General features: G+C 37.9%; 1 protein-coding gene across 3 annotated transcripts; it reads left to right on the top strand.

Annotated features, from left to right (window-relative positions):
- The first annotated feature begins 583 nt into the window (after positions 1-583).
- Positions 584-14,554, top strand: EXTL2 (exostosin like glycosyltransferase 2). Of its 3 annotated transcripts, XM_060026317.1 has the most exons (6): positions 584-699; positions 918-1,084; positions 3,296-3,375; positions 10,231-10,658; positions 11,307-11,377; positions 13,929-14,554. In XM_060026317.1, exons 3-6 carry the CDS (start codon positions 3,371-3,373, stop codon positions 14,415-14,417), a joined length of 993 nt encoding a protein of 330 aa, XP_059882300.1. In that variant the 5' UTR covers positions 584-699; positions 918-1,084; positions 3,296-3,370; the 3' UTR covers positions 14,418-14,554. The 3 variants fall into 3 exon arrangements, with proteins under 3 accessions (XP_059882300.1, XP_059882299.1, XP_059882301.1); XM_060026316.1 differs by lacking the exon at positions 584-699 and having other exon boundaries at positions 877-1,084; XM_060026318.1 differs by lacking the exons at positions 584-699; positions 918-1,084; positions 3,296-3,375 and adding an exon at positions 7,016-7,692.
- Positions 14,555-16,451: the final 1,897 nt, after the last annotated feature.

Genomic DNA, 16,451 nt, shown 5'->3' with positions numbered 1-16,451 from the left:
AATCCTGAGATGGCCACCCACAGACTGGGCTGGCTGGGAGGTTGTGAGCCCACTCACGCCCACTCCGACTGCCTACCATTCTTGTTCCCGGATGCGCTGGCGTCCAGCGCCTGCCCTTTCGCCATTGCCCCTATTAGCATTAAATCCTGGTGCATTAGAGAGCAGTGCTTAAGAATCCAGGCGGCGACATATTCTCTCGCCGCCAGTCCGCAGGAAGCGCAAAGAATGGTTTTGCTGGATGAACTCCATGGGCGCCCAAATCCTAGTAATCCACCCCATCCCGCCCCCGAAAACAGTGCCTGACCTTTCTGTACTGCCACGCGGGAGGCAATCAATAAATGTCTTCCGAAAGAATGTTTAAAGGTATTTAAAAGAGCCTTTTAAAAGGAGATCCTACGAGACCGTGTTGAAATTGAGGTTTGGTTAAGGCATTGCTTCCCCGACAATCTCAATCCGTTCATAACCCAAAACTCGAGTTCCTACACGTCCCCTTCACTTCCAGGTCATCCCGGAGGCCGCCGCCGTGGCTCTAATTCTCGTGAGAACCCCATAACCAGTTTCAGGGAAGTGCAGGGAAAACTGACTCGTTGGTGGGACGTGAGGGCTTGCGGAGCGCCAAAGGCGAGCCCGGCGGTCCAGTGCTGGGCGCCCACGGTGGTTGGAACTCCTCTTCCAACGCCTCTCTGGGAAATTGTTTGGGTAAGGTCAGGTGGTCCATCACCTGAATGATTAAAAGTTGTTACCCTTGGGGGGAGAAATGGGGCAAAGGAGGACTGGCTCTTGGAGGTGGGCTAGAAACTACAAAACCGAGCTTCTTGGGAACGGCTTTTTAGTCTAACAGGAAGTGGAGCGTCACCGAAAGGGAGGGGCGGCCACCCGGGACTGCCCTCTTCTTCAGGCTCTCTCTTTGTGGGCAGCGTTTCATCCAGGTTATCAATCCAGCGAATAATGCCGGGTGAATGCACGCTGCTGGGTTTGGAAAAAAAATGAAAAATGAGCAAGCGAGACCCCCCTTTCGTTTCATCGTAACCAAGCTGGAAGCAAATAAATCGGCTAGGTCCCACTGCAGTCTTCTGCGCTCGAGGTAAGGAAATAGGAAAATGCTCTCGTGTTAAAAATCTTTTTGCAGTGAGAATATATGTGTTTTGCACTCCTTCTTGGAACTTTGTGAGTGTGTGGGGTAGTGATTCTGTGGTTTTATTTTTGAAAATAAAATTTACTTATTCTACAATTTTTTTTTAATGTTCGTGTTAATTAAACTGCTGTGTAAAAACAGCTAGATTTCAGAAATTAAGTTCTGGAAAGAGTATTTTGTCTTTGTCTTTCTTGGCGTATATTTCATTATTTTAATTTGAACATAGAAATATTTTCAATTAATAACATTTACTTATATTTTTAGGAAGCTTTTATATTAGCCATAGACTGAGTTTTACTGTACTGCACTGCTGGGGAAACGTTAAGTGGGTACAAACTAGGTTGAAGATAAATATTTCCACAGCGATTGAGTGTTTCTCCAAAGCTGCTTTATTTCAGTATGATGTAACTGGGAGTGGGGGTGGGGTGTGCATATATGGAAATAACTAAATTTCAGCAACTGGTTTCCAGCGTTCTCTTAACTCATCCAGGTCAGCTGCAATCTGAGCCTGTGTTTTTGTATTCTGCCTTTGAAAATAAATTCTACATTTTGCCCTATATTGCTGCAGATGAGAAATTGTTCACCTGGGTTATGGAGAAATCTGCAATACCCTTTTTCAAATAGTTTTGAAATAAGTTGGAGAAATTGAAGTTTAATTTCAGTTACAGTGGTCCTGGAACTCCTAAATTCCCCACTGCTCACTCCGCAGAATATAAGATAGCTATTCCGGTGAGGGCCTTCTTTCAAAAAGTGGCAATGCCACTTCACATCTTTCATTCTTAGACGACATAATTACCAACTTCAATACTAAATATTTTATTAGAAATATAAATTGGACACTAAATCAGGAAAAGTGCTATGAGTGGAAAATGTTTGACATGTCTCACGTGATTTGTCATCTTGAAATAATGTTTGTCCCATATATGTTAACCAGTATATGTTGTCATATCAAAATTAAAGTTAGTTTCATTCATTCAACAATCATTTAATGAGTGTCTACTATGTGCTAAGCTCTGTGCTGGGCACGGGGTGGGGGAAGGGAGGTAGCTTAAAAAGCCTGATAAAGTTCTTTCCCTGGAGGAATTTTATGGGAAGAAGAAGCGGGATGTGAGGAGAGGGCAAATCAGTTCAGGATTTTAGAACTAAATGATATTTAAGATGTGCACAAGAGGTGCTTTTGGTGTAGCGAGGAGGAACAACTGTCACCTGATGAGTCCAGATACATGCTAAGCCATCCCTTTACCCCTTCAGTAACTTGAATCATGAAAGAATATAAGTTTGGAAAATCAAAAATGATTCTTCAGGTCTATTCAGGTGGTCATTACAGATGCAGTATCTTGCTGGTCTCCAATCAGTTCTGAATTCCTTCATATGTTATGGATTTATAAGATCATAAAATAGGTAGATATATTAATGAACATTTTAAACCAATAAATGGATTTCTACCCTGAACTTTTAAATGTTTGTTTAGATCATCTACTAATTAATTGCATTAGGTTAACTGTGCAGACTATATGGGGGAAGAAATCCCTAACTTCTTAGACATGTGATTAAGGACTGTGAGAAATGAAAGCCGAGAAGATTAAGGGGCAGAAGCTCATCTCCAGCCAAGGTTTCAGCTCCTTTTGGGCAATAGTAAGGAATAGGAAGGATGCCATCTGTCATTCCTCAGTAATCAACGCTGACATTTACCTGCAACCCTATTATAGACCCTGAGTTTTTTTAGTACTTCAAATTGAATGCCTTATGAACCTTTAGTGAAAAAAGGAGTTTTGATGGTAGATAAAACTACAGATACTTAAAAATCTAGAAATTGAATACAAGTGCAGGTTGCTAATGCATTCAGAGGTCTTGCTCCATGGCATACATGTTCTGGTTTCAAAAGTGTAAACACATTAGATCATCAGCATGATGTGAGTTTATTCTGCTTCTGGATACCTAAGAGAAAGATGAAAACAAAAAATATAGCAATGTTAGCACCAGCCTGACAGGTAGCACCTACCTAATTGCCTAAATGTAGTTTTTAGAACACAGTATAGCAAATTTTAATTTCTAAAAATAATTCAAAGCCTATGGACGATAGCATTAAAAAGCATTTTTTTAAAATTTCCTGGTGATTGACAAAAACATCACAGAAAATTCTTTGATTTCCCTTAATAGTGCCAAGAGAGCCTGTTCCTATCAATTACTGAAGCCATAAGGAAAATTTTTTTAAAAAATTAAAACTTTACCATAATGAGGTAAGTACCAGTATTTTTTTTTTTTACTTTTTAAAAATTGTGGTAAAATACACATAATATTTGCCATCTTAACCATTTTTAAGTGTACAGCTCAATAGTGTTAAGTGTATTGACATTGTTGAGCAGCCAATCTCAAGAACTTTTTCAGCCTGCAAAACTGAAATTCTATAACCATTAAACAACAACTCTCCATTTCTCTGTTCCCCGGGCCCCTGGCAACCACCATTCTACTTTCTGTTTCTATGAATTTGACTACTCTATATTCCTCATGGAAGTGAAATCATAGAGTATTTGTCCTTTTGTGCTGGCTTATTTCACTGAGCATGATGTCCTGAAGGTTCATCCATGTTGTAGCATGTGTCAGAATTTCCTTCCTTTTAAAGCCTGAATAATATTCCATTGTATGTCTGTACCACGTTTTGTTTATCCATTCATCTGTCAATGGACATTTGGGTTGCTTCCATTTTTTGACTATTGTGAATAATGCTGCTACGGACATAAGTGAAATACCAGTATTTTTATCTGAGAAAAATTGTTTCCTATAGAGGTGTTTTTGTTTCCTTGGAAATAAGAGTTTTTACTTGAGCCAGAGTCTGTTAGAAAATACTATATTGCCTGTTTTAGATCTTATCCATTGAAATAGTATTCCAGGTTATAGTATAAAGTCAATACCTACAGAGTTGAAATATTCTTGTAGACTAGAACAAAGCTGAAAACAGAGACTACTTGAAAGACACTAAAAATACAATGTAGGTCAAGTGTGAGAGTCGGGAGTTTGTTTGGACCCACCACTCTTTCTGTGGCTCAGGAAACATCATTTAATATTCTCAGTCTCAGCTAGCCCATCTACAAAATGGGGTGGGTATATTTTAATTCCCGTGTCTCTGAAGGTTTGAAACATTACTGATTTGAGTTGTTAGGTAACATAAAGAGGGAAGAGGTCTGATAACTTCCATTACTATTGCTAAGCTCTGTGAGGGCAGGAATTGATGGCCTTGCTCATTACCATCCCTAGTGCCTGACAGTGCTGGGCTCGTGCATGGTAAGCACCTAGGAATGTTTATGGACTGACATAACTACTATGGATATTCTGACCTTCCTCTAATAAAGTTAGGAAGCTCATATGAATTAAGATTACGTCTTTGTTAGGTTTAATATCTAAGGCTATTTACAAATCATAATTCATGTGTATGAAATCTGTTTCTCTTAGAGAAACGATTTTGCAGTGTGAGTTTATTGCTGAAAACCAGTGTTGTATAAAAGGGAGAGGGTTCCATAGAATATTCCAGGTTTCTGTTGCCCAACAATCTTGAATCCCCTCCATCTTCCTGTGACTAAAACAGAGAGAAGTTCAAGTGAAAAGCTTCAGTGTCCTGGAATGGTAAAAGTAATGTATTTGCAGATGTACTTGGCTTCTTTTTGACCCATTTCTGGAACTGATTTTGCATGGCACTGTACTGAGCTAAAAATGTTTTTCTATTTCTAGGCTTTCTTCTTAGGATGCATTGACTCCTTGGATCCTTATAAGTCGTGGATGTTCCTCTTAAGAATAAGTCCATTCCTTCTCCTGCCCTGATATATGCCCATAAGTTTGGTCATCTCCAAACACCACCATCATCATTATCATACAATTAATTGTCAATTCCTGGAGAAAGATGCAAGACGAGAAGGAACTTTCATCTAGCATAATTCAGACCTGTGCACTTTGAGGGTAGAGAAGGCCTCACTGCCTCAGTAACAAATAGCTGGATTGAAGGACGCAGTGCTTTAAGAAGCCTTTATACATAATATTTATGTAATTTCCTCTTAAATCAATGATGAGAAAGCAAATCTAATTAATTGGTAGTAGCTGCCTGAAGAAGTATTGAGAAGCAATTTGATGCTTTGTACAGGATGTTTAGGAGGGGAAAAACAAAACGCCAGGACTGTCAGGCAGCCTTTGCTACTGATAACAGGGTGAGATTAGGGAGGGAGGTGGAGACACAGGTACTTAGTGTCTGCTGTCTGTTTTAAATGGTGTCTTCGGTGTTTATTTGAACCTGATTTACCTGTAAGGGAATGGCTCACTCAATCTTGCTGCCAGGAGAAGAACTTGCTCTAATTTAATGCGACCAGCGCAGAAATTCTTTCCTTAACAGCTTGAAGTGAGAAATGACCTGTTGCAGCAACTTCTGTTTTTCAAATGTGATACTGTAGGAAATTCAGCTGTTTATCAATATGTTTTAGCACCTCTGTTTCAGAACTATAGACTCAAAATGCAGTCTATAGTCCTAAGCTTTCTAAATGACAGGACGTAGATTGGCTACTGATGATGATGTATATGTTGTTGTTAAAGTGATTTTCTATTGACAGTATATGTGCATCTGCATCAGTTCAGGCAAATTCCTTATGCCTGGACCTTCGGTTCTTTATGAAACAAGGAAGCTGGCTTAGGAGGGCTCTGAGGTCTCTTTCAGTTTTCTGAGTTTATGATGTGTTTGTATCATAAGGCATATAGATACTGGAGCAGTTTTGGAGACATTGCTTTATCCTTCATTGAGTGTAATACATAGCAGTAGGGATTTCAGGGGCCACCTGGCTAGCAGTGTTCGTGTTCAAGGTAAAATATATGTAGAGCAGGGCTTCTCCACCTTGGCATCACTGGCATGTTAGGCCTGGGTAATTCCTTGCTGTGGGGCCTGTCCTGTCCATTGTAGGATGTTTAGCAGCAGCACTGCCATCTGCCCACCAGAGAGCAATAGCATCTCCTAGCCCCAGTCACAGCAATCAAAAATGTCTCCCGACTTTGCCCCATGTTCCCTAGAGAGCAAAATCGTCCCTGGTTGAAAACCGCTGGTCTAGGAGATGCTATGTAACCATATCAAAATAACTAAAAGGATGTGCTCTCTACTCATGAGGAACTAAATAAGTTAACATATGTGCAAAAAATATCATCTGGGGATCTTTGATTTTGCAGATGATTAGGAGAAAAAGAAGGATTTTTGTTTTGCTGACATTTACTGTGTTTATCAAAGTCACATTTAGTTTACTATAGTCATAGATGGAAGAAGGGCAGAAAGGGGATAGACTAAGAACTGTCAGATCCTTTTTGGAATGAGGCAGGGTGCCAGGAAATATATATATCAATAGATACAATTTTAAATTAAATAATTTTAATTCTTGGTTCTTTCTAAGTAAGACATAGGTTATCCAGATGTATTCATTTTCATATCCCCCCATTCAAAACTCAAAGCTGTGATTTAGGTGATAGATTCTCCTCTGGACAAAGGACAGAAGAAAGCTATAAACTGAAATCCAGATAGCTATGAAGTCATCATCACTCTCCATACTGTTGTAAGGCTGTTTCCAGTAGGCCTACAATAAAGTTCCAGACTTCAGCTATTCTCAAAGTACAGAGATGCCCCTTGCACGGCAGTCTATAAAGTTTTTGTTCTTGCTTTTCTATGTAGGCTACAAATGTAACATAATTTTATCAGGCGATATCATTTAATAAATACTACATGAAATATTTACATTGTCTTTCCAAAGATATAAATTATGTCTCTCAAAACATTTTTGATACAAGTAAAATAGGGGATTAGAAGCTATCTGAAAGAGGAAATTTCTATGACAGATAAAGTGGGGTAACTCCCACTTTAAAGTATAGATAAAAGTGAAACAGTCGTTCACGATTATCTTTGACAATGTATATTTATAGTAGGCTATAGAGATGAATCTTCATTACTTTTTCTCCACTAAAACTGCCAGGTAGCTATTAATGTCTGTTTTAGAGACTAGAGACACTGCTATGTAAGTTTTATAGTATGTTACTCCTACTCAGCTGAAGAAAATGAACATAAAGATCTTAATCAGGGTATACTTTAATGCAGTTGTCAGGATTCTTAACTCTGAGTGCTTATAACCAGCCATTTTTATGCAGAACTGAAAATATGTTTTATGAGACCTGCTTTTGAGTCAGTATTAGAAGGATTATCAAGGCCTTTGAACAAAGATTATTAATTCATAATGGTTTCTCTTTGGTTTACCACATTAACAGTATATGTTGTTTTAGTAAAAGGGTGTATACAGTGAAAAGATTTGTGCTCTCAAACCTTAAATCACCATCCTTGAAAAGTAATCATGGTAAAGCTGAAGTTACTTCAAAAATAATTCATTTTGTTCATATCTTAGAGTGAAGCTATGATAAAAGGAGAAACACAAAATTTCTTTTCTTAACAGAACAGGCTGCAGAGAAAGTCCAGGAGAGAATATCCTTGAAAGCTCTCCAAAAAGATTACTGCAAGGGAACATTTCTTTTCAAATCTGGACTTTTGAAAAGTGAGAGTTGCTGAATGACAATGACCATTCCCTTGTCCTTATGAATAAGTTCTTCCTTTGCTTGCACAGGCCTCAGCGCATTATCACATCATGGGGTGTGTTCCCCTATAAGCCTTGTAATTCTCCAGTCCCCACTTCTGTGAACTTTAAAGAGAGATGTTAAAGGCACGGTGTATATGGCCTCTCTATGTCCTTGCTGACCTGTATAGAGAAAAACTGTTGCTACAGTTACAAAACACACCTCACAACATGAAACAAGATCAGGGGAATGTGACTGTCACTTTAACTCCACCACTGCCAAGTTTCCTCGATGAAAAACAGAAGACTGATCGGACATCATTTGGATAGCCAAGTGAGATTTCGTTTGGAACCTAATCTGTTAGACAGGAAGATTTAGACTAGTCTTAGGATTGTTTGTAGAATGGTGGCCTAGCTGCAGATGCCCAACTGAAACCACAAGGTGCAAAATCAAGAGCTTACATACAGACACAGTGCACTTTTTCATGAAGGAAACCCAAATAAACTGTACAGAAGCAGTGTTATACAAGGAAGAACAGTGACAGTGGCTTGTACAGTTAGCACACCACAGGTGTGAGTTAGCAGTGAGAAGTCTTTTCCAACTTGATATTATTTATCTGTAATAAGGAATAGATAAGGGTATCTGTTTATTGTATAGCCTGAGAGGAAAAATTGTACTAAAAGTAGTAAGAGTGGATAGACCATGGGTCAATTAAAGTCATCAAGAATAATAATATCTCATTCTTTCTGGTTCTGAGAGATCTATTTTTTTTTCTTAAAGATATGTTTTATATGTCTAGAAACTCCTGGTTGATTTTTGTTTTCAGTCTTTTTATAAGTAAATTTCTTTAAGCTTTCTTTTTCCTCATTTCAGGCTTTTGTACTTGAGTAGAGTAGTAGAATAGATCTAGGAAAAGTGCTGAGATGTATTTGAAGGCTCAGCTGCCAGCATGGAAAATGAGGCCATCCCTCAAAAACTTGTGGAGGCTTGTGGAGGAGTAAGTAAAGTAAGTAAATCAAAAGCAGAAATAGCAGAAGAATCAAACAACAGCAGCAATTGAAAGCCAGCAGTTCTCCAAAACGAGGCAGTAGGGGTGATAATGAAACTGTATTGGAAGCCAAGAAATCAGAGTTCTGGGTATCTGTAAAACAGTATGAGATTTAACCTTTCCTTACATTTGTGACTGAGTTTTGATCAGACAAAAAATTTTGACCAATAAATCTCCAGGCCTCATCCCTTGGTTTTTGTTCGCCTACTCTTCTGTAGCCATCTCAGGCAGATCCTGTAGGTATAGTGAGGAATACGAGAGTCCAGAGCTGATGACAATACCTGGTGATCCTCATGTTCTGTGACGGAGGTTGCTTTGGAAGCTCAAGAGCCCTGCCTCAGCACATCCCGCATTTGAAACTGGCAGTACACTCCCCAGCCCATGATGATGAAAAAGCCTGGGCTCTGGCAGGAGTTTTTTTCCTGGATTTGGATCCTAGATCCATTACTTCAGTTGTTTAGTAACCTTGAGAAAGTTATTTAACCTCTGTAAGCATCCAAATACTATTAAATGGGAATAATAATACTAGTAAAATATAAACAAGATTCTGTTGCTCCCCTGATCAAAACCCTCCAATGGCTTCCCATCTCACTTAGAATAAAATCCATACTCCTTACTCAGGCCAACAAGATCCCCCATAATCTGGCCCTTGCTTATCATGTCATTCTGATTTATTCTCTTCGTTACCATCATGCTGAATTAGCTTTGAGTTTATTTATTTTGTTATCTGTTTGGCCCTACTGTTTCCTCTGCTATTAACAGCAGAGACTTTGTCTATCTTATTCATTGCTATATTCACAGAATCTAAAACAGTGCATGGTACAGTAAGTGCTCAGTGGTTATTTGTTTAATTTACTGAGTAAGCACGTACTATGACATGCAAAGCACATAGTACAGGGCCTAGAATGTAATAAACCCACTATAATTGTTTGCTTCTGCTGCTATTACTATTATTTCATATATTAGGGTTCTGCATATGATTTCACTTGGAAAAAAGTTTGCTACCAAAATGTAAGTTTAAAGTTAGTGTACTGAAATATACATATATCAGAACATCAAGTTGTACACCTTACATATATACAACTTTTATGTGTCAATGATATCTCAATAAAGCTGCTTAAGGAATTAGTATACTACCAAGAAAAATATAATCCCATCTGAAAAAAATAATCTCAGTTCCAAATGTTTAGTAGTGAAATGAGGGCAAATTTTAAAATGCACTGCTTAATTCTTCCTGTTCGGTGTGTAGATAACCCTTTGTCTGCAGCTGCAAAGCGAGCAGGCCCAGAAGGAAAGTTTTATTCACTGTACTTTTTATCTAAGGCCAAATCACCTTATCAAAGAGGCAGGGTGAACTGAACTTGAGTCAGCTAAAAGATGATTAACCTCTCTCCTCAAAAAAGCAAAAACAAAAACATGGTAACTAGTAAGAATGCTAAGATTCTGCATTTTATTTCCATTTCTACTCCAGGTGTTGCCACATCTGCAAACTCCCTGGAAGAGTGATGGGGATTCGAGTACTTCGTTTCTCTTTGGTGGTAATCCTTGTGTTACTGCTGGTAGCTGGGGCTTTGACCGCTTTACTTCCTAATATCAAAGAAGACAAGATGCTCACTTTGCGTAGGGAAATAAAATCCCAGGGCAAGTCCACCCAGGATTCCTTTACTCTCATAATGCAGACGTACAACAGAACAGATCTCTTGTTGAGACTTTTAAATCATTATCAGGCAGTACCATATCTGCACAAAGTGATTGTGGTGTGGAACAATGTTGGGGAGAAGGGACCAGATGAGTTATGGAACTCTCTAGGGCCTCACCCTGTCCCTGTGATCTTCAAAGTACAGACAACAAACAGGATGAGAAATCGACTCCAGGTCTTTCCTGAACTAGAAACCAATGGTGAGTTGCAGCTGGGTTCTTAGTCTGGCAGGGCTGCAGCTAACCAGAGCTGGGGGTGGGTGCGTGGCTTTTGGGCCTTCTACTTGTCTTAATTGCCTGGAGAAGATAGGGAAATTTAATCATAAGAAAGCATTTTGAAAAACTTAAGGGGCAGTTTCCAAGATGTCAAGAAGCAGTCTCCTGGGGAAGAAATCGCATATATCTTGCAACAGTGACAAAGAGGTTCATATCGTGAAAGAAGATATGCTATGATTACATATTACTACATCACAGAAGTTAGTAAAATGCCATTTAACTTATGCTTAATGTATTTTTTGCCGCCTCCTTTTCCTCCCACTCAGCAGTTACATGAGATTGTAATTTGCTTAAAAGAACCTTGGTTTTATTTATTTATAGGTTCATTAGTTTCTAGGATGATGGATGATAAATACATGATAATTTCCCCCTCAGGAAATTATAAAAATCAATTACATTTCAAGTAAAAACTTTTTCTGCTAGACAAATCTCTCCAAGAATACATTTTTTTATTTACTGAATTTCATTCAGAAAATACTTCATTTGAATGACTTATAAAAACACCACTGTATCTTATAAATTCTGCCTTCATTTCCAAACTGTTTGATTTAAATTTTTTTCCTTTCATTTCAGCGGTGTTAATGGTAGATGATGACATGCTAATTAGCACCCAAGACCTTGTTTTTGCTTTCTCCGTGTGGCAGGTAATGTTGCTACATCCTTTATGAAATCATCCGTATAAAGTCTGATCTAGTGTTTAACCAGAGCAGCATGGTTTAATGTGAGAGTCACCCAAACCAGCGTAGACAGTATTTATCTAAAAGGTAGATTAATTTGTCATAATCAGATTTCCTGAGCTCAGTTAAGCTAATCTGAAAGTTACAGTATCTTTTATCTGTATTTGATTTATATTTGGTATATTGGAAAGAAGAGCTAGAACTGACTTCCAAAGAACAATGAGGAAACGATCTGGTATATGATAGAGCAAAGACTAAAATCCAGAGGCACTTTCGCCTGTATCTCAAATGAGAAGTGTATTTCTGTATTAATATTGCACAGAACTTCCTTTGAAAGAAACAATTTATTACATCCATAAAATTTAATTCTGATTCTGAGACCATTGTTTAAAAATTAATAATACTGATAATAATTCTGCATGGACCATTGTAGTGGCAGTTTCCTCCACCCCCACCCCCTTAAATTCCAAGCTGGGATAAACAGGCATAAATTGCCTGGTATCTATAAAAACTCCTTTTTCCTACTGAATATGTGTTAATAGTAGACAGCTTTTACAAGTTGCACTACAAGTACCTGAAACCAGAACTGCATACAAATACTTTGAAGCCCTGTCCAATAATTAAACACTGTGCTACCCAATAAATGGTCTAATTTGCACTATAGTAACTCTCCTTAATTAGTGACTTGGGATGTAACAACATTAGGTATTAATGGTAAGTGGTCACAGTACTCTGCAGATATCATCATTCTCAAAACTTCAGTTTTCAGCTTCATGCCTAGTGTACTGATCAACAGATTTTTTCCTATCAGCAGTTTTTCCAGCCCTATAAATAAAAGCTTCCTAGGCGAAAAGTTCTAATGTTATACTCCAGCTGTGAGATTTCTATTTCAGGTAAAAAATCAATCTCCTGAAAATATCAGGGTGGGGGGAAATATGAGAACTGCGATTAATTAGAACAATCCAAGTAAACCATAATTAAAGATGGATAAATATGACTTTAGGTTTTATTCATAAAACCATCAAGAACAGTTTCAATCCATTGCGCAAGATAATTTGACTCCTAAAGTTCTGTCCCATCAGTGCCCTGCATAGTGTAGTGATTTGGGGCCTAGAGAGAAGCAAGATTAGAGCAGACAGGTATCTGTGCCTTTGCACTCACCCATCACCTCCACTTGCAGTGCTTTACCTTTTCCACCTCTATTCATCCGTGAAATCTCTTTCATCGCATAGATTAAGTGGCACATCTTCTCTGAAGGCTCCCAGCCTTTACACCCAACCCTTGACATTCCCCTTGCTTCCCAGCAGCACAGTTGTCATCCTGTCCTCGGTGCCCCCCTGAGAATTGCACAGCTGCATTTACAGCTTTTTCACAGTGTGGTAATTCCTGGTTCACATATCTGTATCATACCCTCTCTAGACTATGCGTTCTTTGAAATGGGATTTAACCCACCCTGACTTGTGTGCGTGTGTCCCTAGTTTAGTGTCTGTTCTGTCAATGAATGAAACTCAAGTTATTTGTGAGATTGAACTAAACCTTTTAATTCTATAAGTTCATGCTTCTTTTCCGTGATTCTCTGCTTTTCTTTGCTGATTTTTGTTTTATTTTTAGTCACTCTCATCCTACTATTATTGTTTTAATACTATCCTTCAAAGATCCTGACACATCTCATATATCTATATATATGTCTATATCTATCTATCTATCCATCTATCTATATATCTTTGAGCAACATGGATTTGAACTGTACAGGTACATTTATACTCAGATTTTTTCACTAAATACAAACCACAGTACTACATGATCGGTGGTTGGCTGAATCTAGAGATGCAGATCTGTGGATACGGAGGGCTGACTGTAAAGTTATAGACGACTTTTCTACTACGCTCGGGGGGTCAGTGCCCCTAACCCCTGCATTGTTTAAGGCTCAACTGTATATGTGTGTGTTGTGTATATATGTGTGTATATATTTTTTTTTCTTATGTTTTTAAAAAAGAGACACCCAAGCTGAAAAGAGATAAAAATAAACATCGTTTAAAATCAATGGTGACTTTCAAAAACATTGAAATCAACATGGAAAACAGTAAAATGATACATGTAAATCCATAATTTTATACATGCCTAAGAGATTAAAACAATTTTTCAAAATAATCACATTATATCTTCTTATCTCCTGTAATAAATATCATTCATACAGTCAACTTCTCTTATAGCAGACTCTGAAAAACCAGACTCTTCGGTAACTCGAATTTATTAATATTGGATAATGTGTAAATTAGGAGAATATTTGTGAGGTTAGAAATTTTGTTAGAGATTTGGTTATGATGAATTGACCTTTAAACTTATCAGTACGTAGATTTATGAATTTGTCTGGAGTTAAAGGAAATTGAGATGTAGAAGCCAGGAATAAAATAACATTGACAAATCAGTTTAATTCTTTCTGTAGTAAATCATTGCCTTTCACCATGTCAGCTTTAAAGAAATGCCACACTTAATTGTTCTTTTTCCATCTTTTCAGCAATTTCCTGATCAAATTGTAGGATTTGTTCCAAGAAAGCATGTGTCTACTTCCTCTGGTGTCTACAGTTACGGAGGTTTTGAACTGCAAACACCAGGGTTTGGAAATGGTGACCATTACTCTCTGGTGCTGATTGGAGCCTCATTCTTCCATAGCAAATACCTTGAGCTCTTTCAGAGGCAACCTGCAGCTGTCCATGCTTTGTTAGATGAAACGCAAAACTGTGATGATATTGCCATGAATTTTATCATTGCCAAGCACACTGGGAAGACTTCGGGGGTATTTGTGAAACCTGTAAACATAGACAATTTAGAAAAAGAAACCAATGGTGGCTATTCTGGAATGTGGCACCGAGCTGAGCACTTTCTGCAGAGGTCTTATTGTATAAATAAGCTTGTTAACATCTATGACAGCATGCCCTTAAAATACTCCAACATTATGATTTCTCAGTTTGGTTTTCCATATGCCAATCACAAAAGTAAAATGTGAAAGTAAAACAAACAAAAACAAACCTCAAAACTGCTTGGTATTTGAGTAGCTTCTTCATGCTATGGTCGGTTTATTTATTTATTTATCTTTAAGCACATCATGAACTTTTTTCTACTCCAGAAGTCTCTACAAGGGGGAAAAGGTGCTTAGGGCTTCTAGCATATAAAATTTAAAGGCACTTCAAAACCCAAGAAGCTGGTATTACCCAGATAGGTCTTCCTGTGAGAAGTTCTCATCCACAGATATGATTCCTTGGTCAACAATTTTATTGTTTACATCCTGAGACCGTTCTACAATTTAAAAAAAAAATTTTTAATTGAAGTATAGTTGATTTACAGTGTTGTGATAATGTTCTACAGTTGTTTTGACTCCTGGCACTTGCCTTAAGGACCTTTAGCAAGCTGTTTCCAGGATCAGAAACTCAGGACAAGTATTTCTCAGCTTTTTCATTAAAGGATGATTATTGTCATTTGAAGCCTGAAATGCCTCTTCAACAAAAGCCTGTGGTATAGGGAAAAGCCATGTGAGGAGAGAATAGTCTCAATCCCATATAAAAATGAGTGGAAATTTTGTGACTATCAGTACTTCCCTTGTGATCCTTCCAACCAGCCCTTTCCAGGACTAACTTATCCCAGCATGATTTTGGTGTAACCATCAGTGCTTTTATTTCTGTGGATATCTGTTGTGACTGGGAGGGTTAATTTTAGTAGCTAAAGGATGTCTAGTTGTTCACTTGATTTTTATGAACATTTACTGCATGGATCACAAGTGCAGCCTCTGTTTCTTAACATGCAACTTATATGCAGTAAGGAGTAAATGTGTTACTAGATTCAGGTCGTGCATTTTGTCACTGAATCTGACTTTGAGATTGCACATTAATTCTTAGATTTTACATAAAGTATGTATTGTTTAAGAAACATGTATAAAATAACTCTTGAAAGAATGTTTAAGTAGGAACTGGCAGAAATTACAACCCTTACTATCAAATGATCTTTATTGTTATAAAAGTGTAGGTTATCTCCTGGATACTAAAACGTGTGTATTACGCACTAAGTCAATCTCTTGCATTCAGAACTTCTTCCCTCCACACAGCAAAAGATCCAGAGATCATTTCAATTACATAGATACAGGAAAAAATAAGAGACCTGAGTCATAGTAGAGGAATTCCACAGGGAGTCTGCATCAGCTGATTGTTAAGTTGCCCACTTCCTGTTATGTGAATTAGTATCTGTTCCACACGGTGTCTGTGTTTGGTCCTCGTTCACTATTGGTGGAAAGGAATACTCAGGCCTCTTTCTGCCACCTTCTCCTCTTCCTATGCCCCCTTCTGCTCCCATTATGCCGTTATATTCTCAAAATTGCAAAGCTATGAAAATAATCATGGTTAATGTTCCAACAATGAGGTCTCTGTGCAATTAGCTCAGTGTATATTGTTCCTTTACATGGGCATGTGTATGTATCTTAATGCCATCAGAGAAAGCCAATAGAACTCGCAGCCTCACTAAAAATTTATAGTGTTAATTATCTGCTTTGTCCAACCTTGGTAGTGACTTTTTGCCTCTTGAGATTGGCAGATAAATAAAATAAACTTTTACCATCCAGATGTTCTATGTTAATTAAGCAGACTCATGCTTTCGTGGTTGGTATTTACACAGATTTTCAAATATTCTCATATTTTGTTCCGAGTAAGATTAGAGGTATTAGCTACATTGCCCATGGGAAAATTTTCCAGTGGGAAAATATTCTCAGGTTTTATTTCTCATCTTGTATTCTTAAACTTATCTTCAGCATCACTTAAGTTGCTCATATCATATTTTTCAGACCTTATAGAGCAAATATGAAAGCAAAGTGAAGTTCAGTCTGTGTTACAAAAACTCTTGCATTGATTGAGGCTAGACATATACTAAAACTCTTTTTCCCTGCACCCTCTTATTCTTGCTCCAAATGATCTGGAGAAGAGAGGATGCTCAGGCTTAAAGCTACATGAGAAAAGCAATATAGCTTAGGGGTTAAATGTGCCAGTGGAGTCCTTGG

This window comes from Delphinus delphis, chromosome 1 (assembly GCF_949987515.2).
Source record: "Delphinus delphis chromosome 1, mDelDel1.2, whole genome shotgun sequence".
NCBI lineage: Eukaryota > Metazoa > Chordata > Mammalia > Artiodactyla > Delphinidae > Delphinus > Delphinus delphis.
The sequence above is the reverse complement of the archived record's forward strand: the minus strand, read 5'-3'. Positions and strand labels throughout refer to the sequence as shown.

Excerpts from the sequence above, each read along its gene's own strand:
- EXTL2 (XM_060026317.1), top strand. Across the intron at positions 10,659-11,306 it reads TCCTGAACTAGAAACCAATG|CGGTGTTAATGGTAGATGAT; the intron begins GTGAGTTGCAGC and ends CTTTCATTTCAG. Across the intron at positions 11,378-13,928 it reads TTGCTTTCTCCGTGTGGCAG|CAATTTCCTGATCAAATTGT; the intron begins GTAATGTTGCTA and ends CCATCTTTTCAG.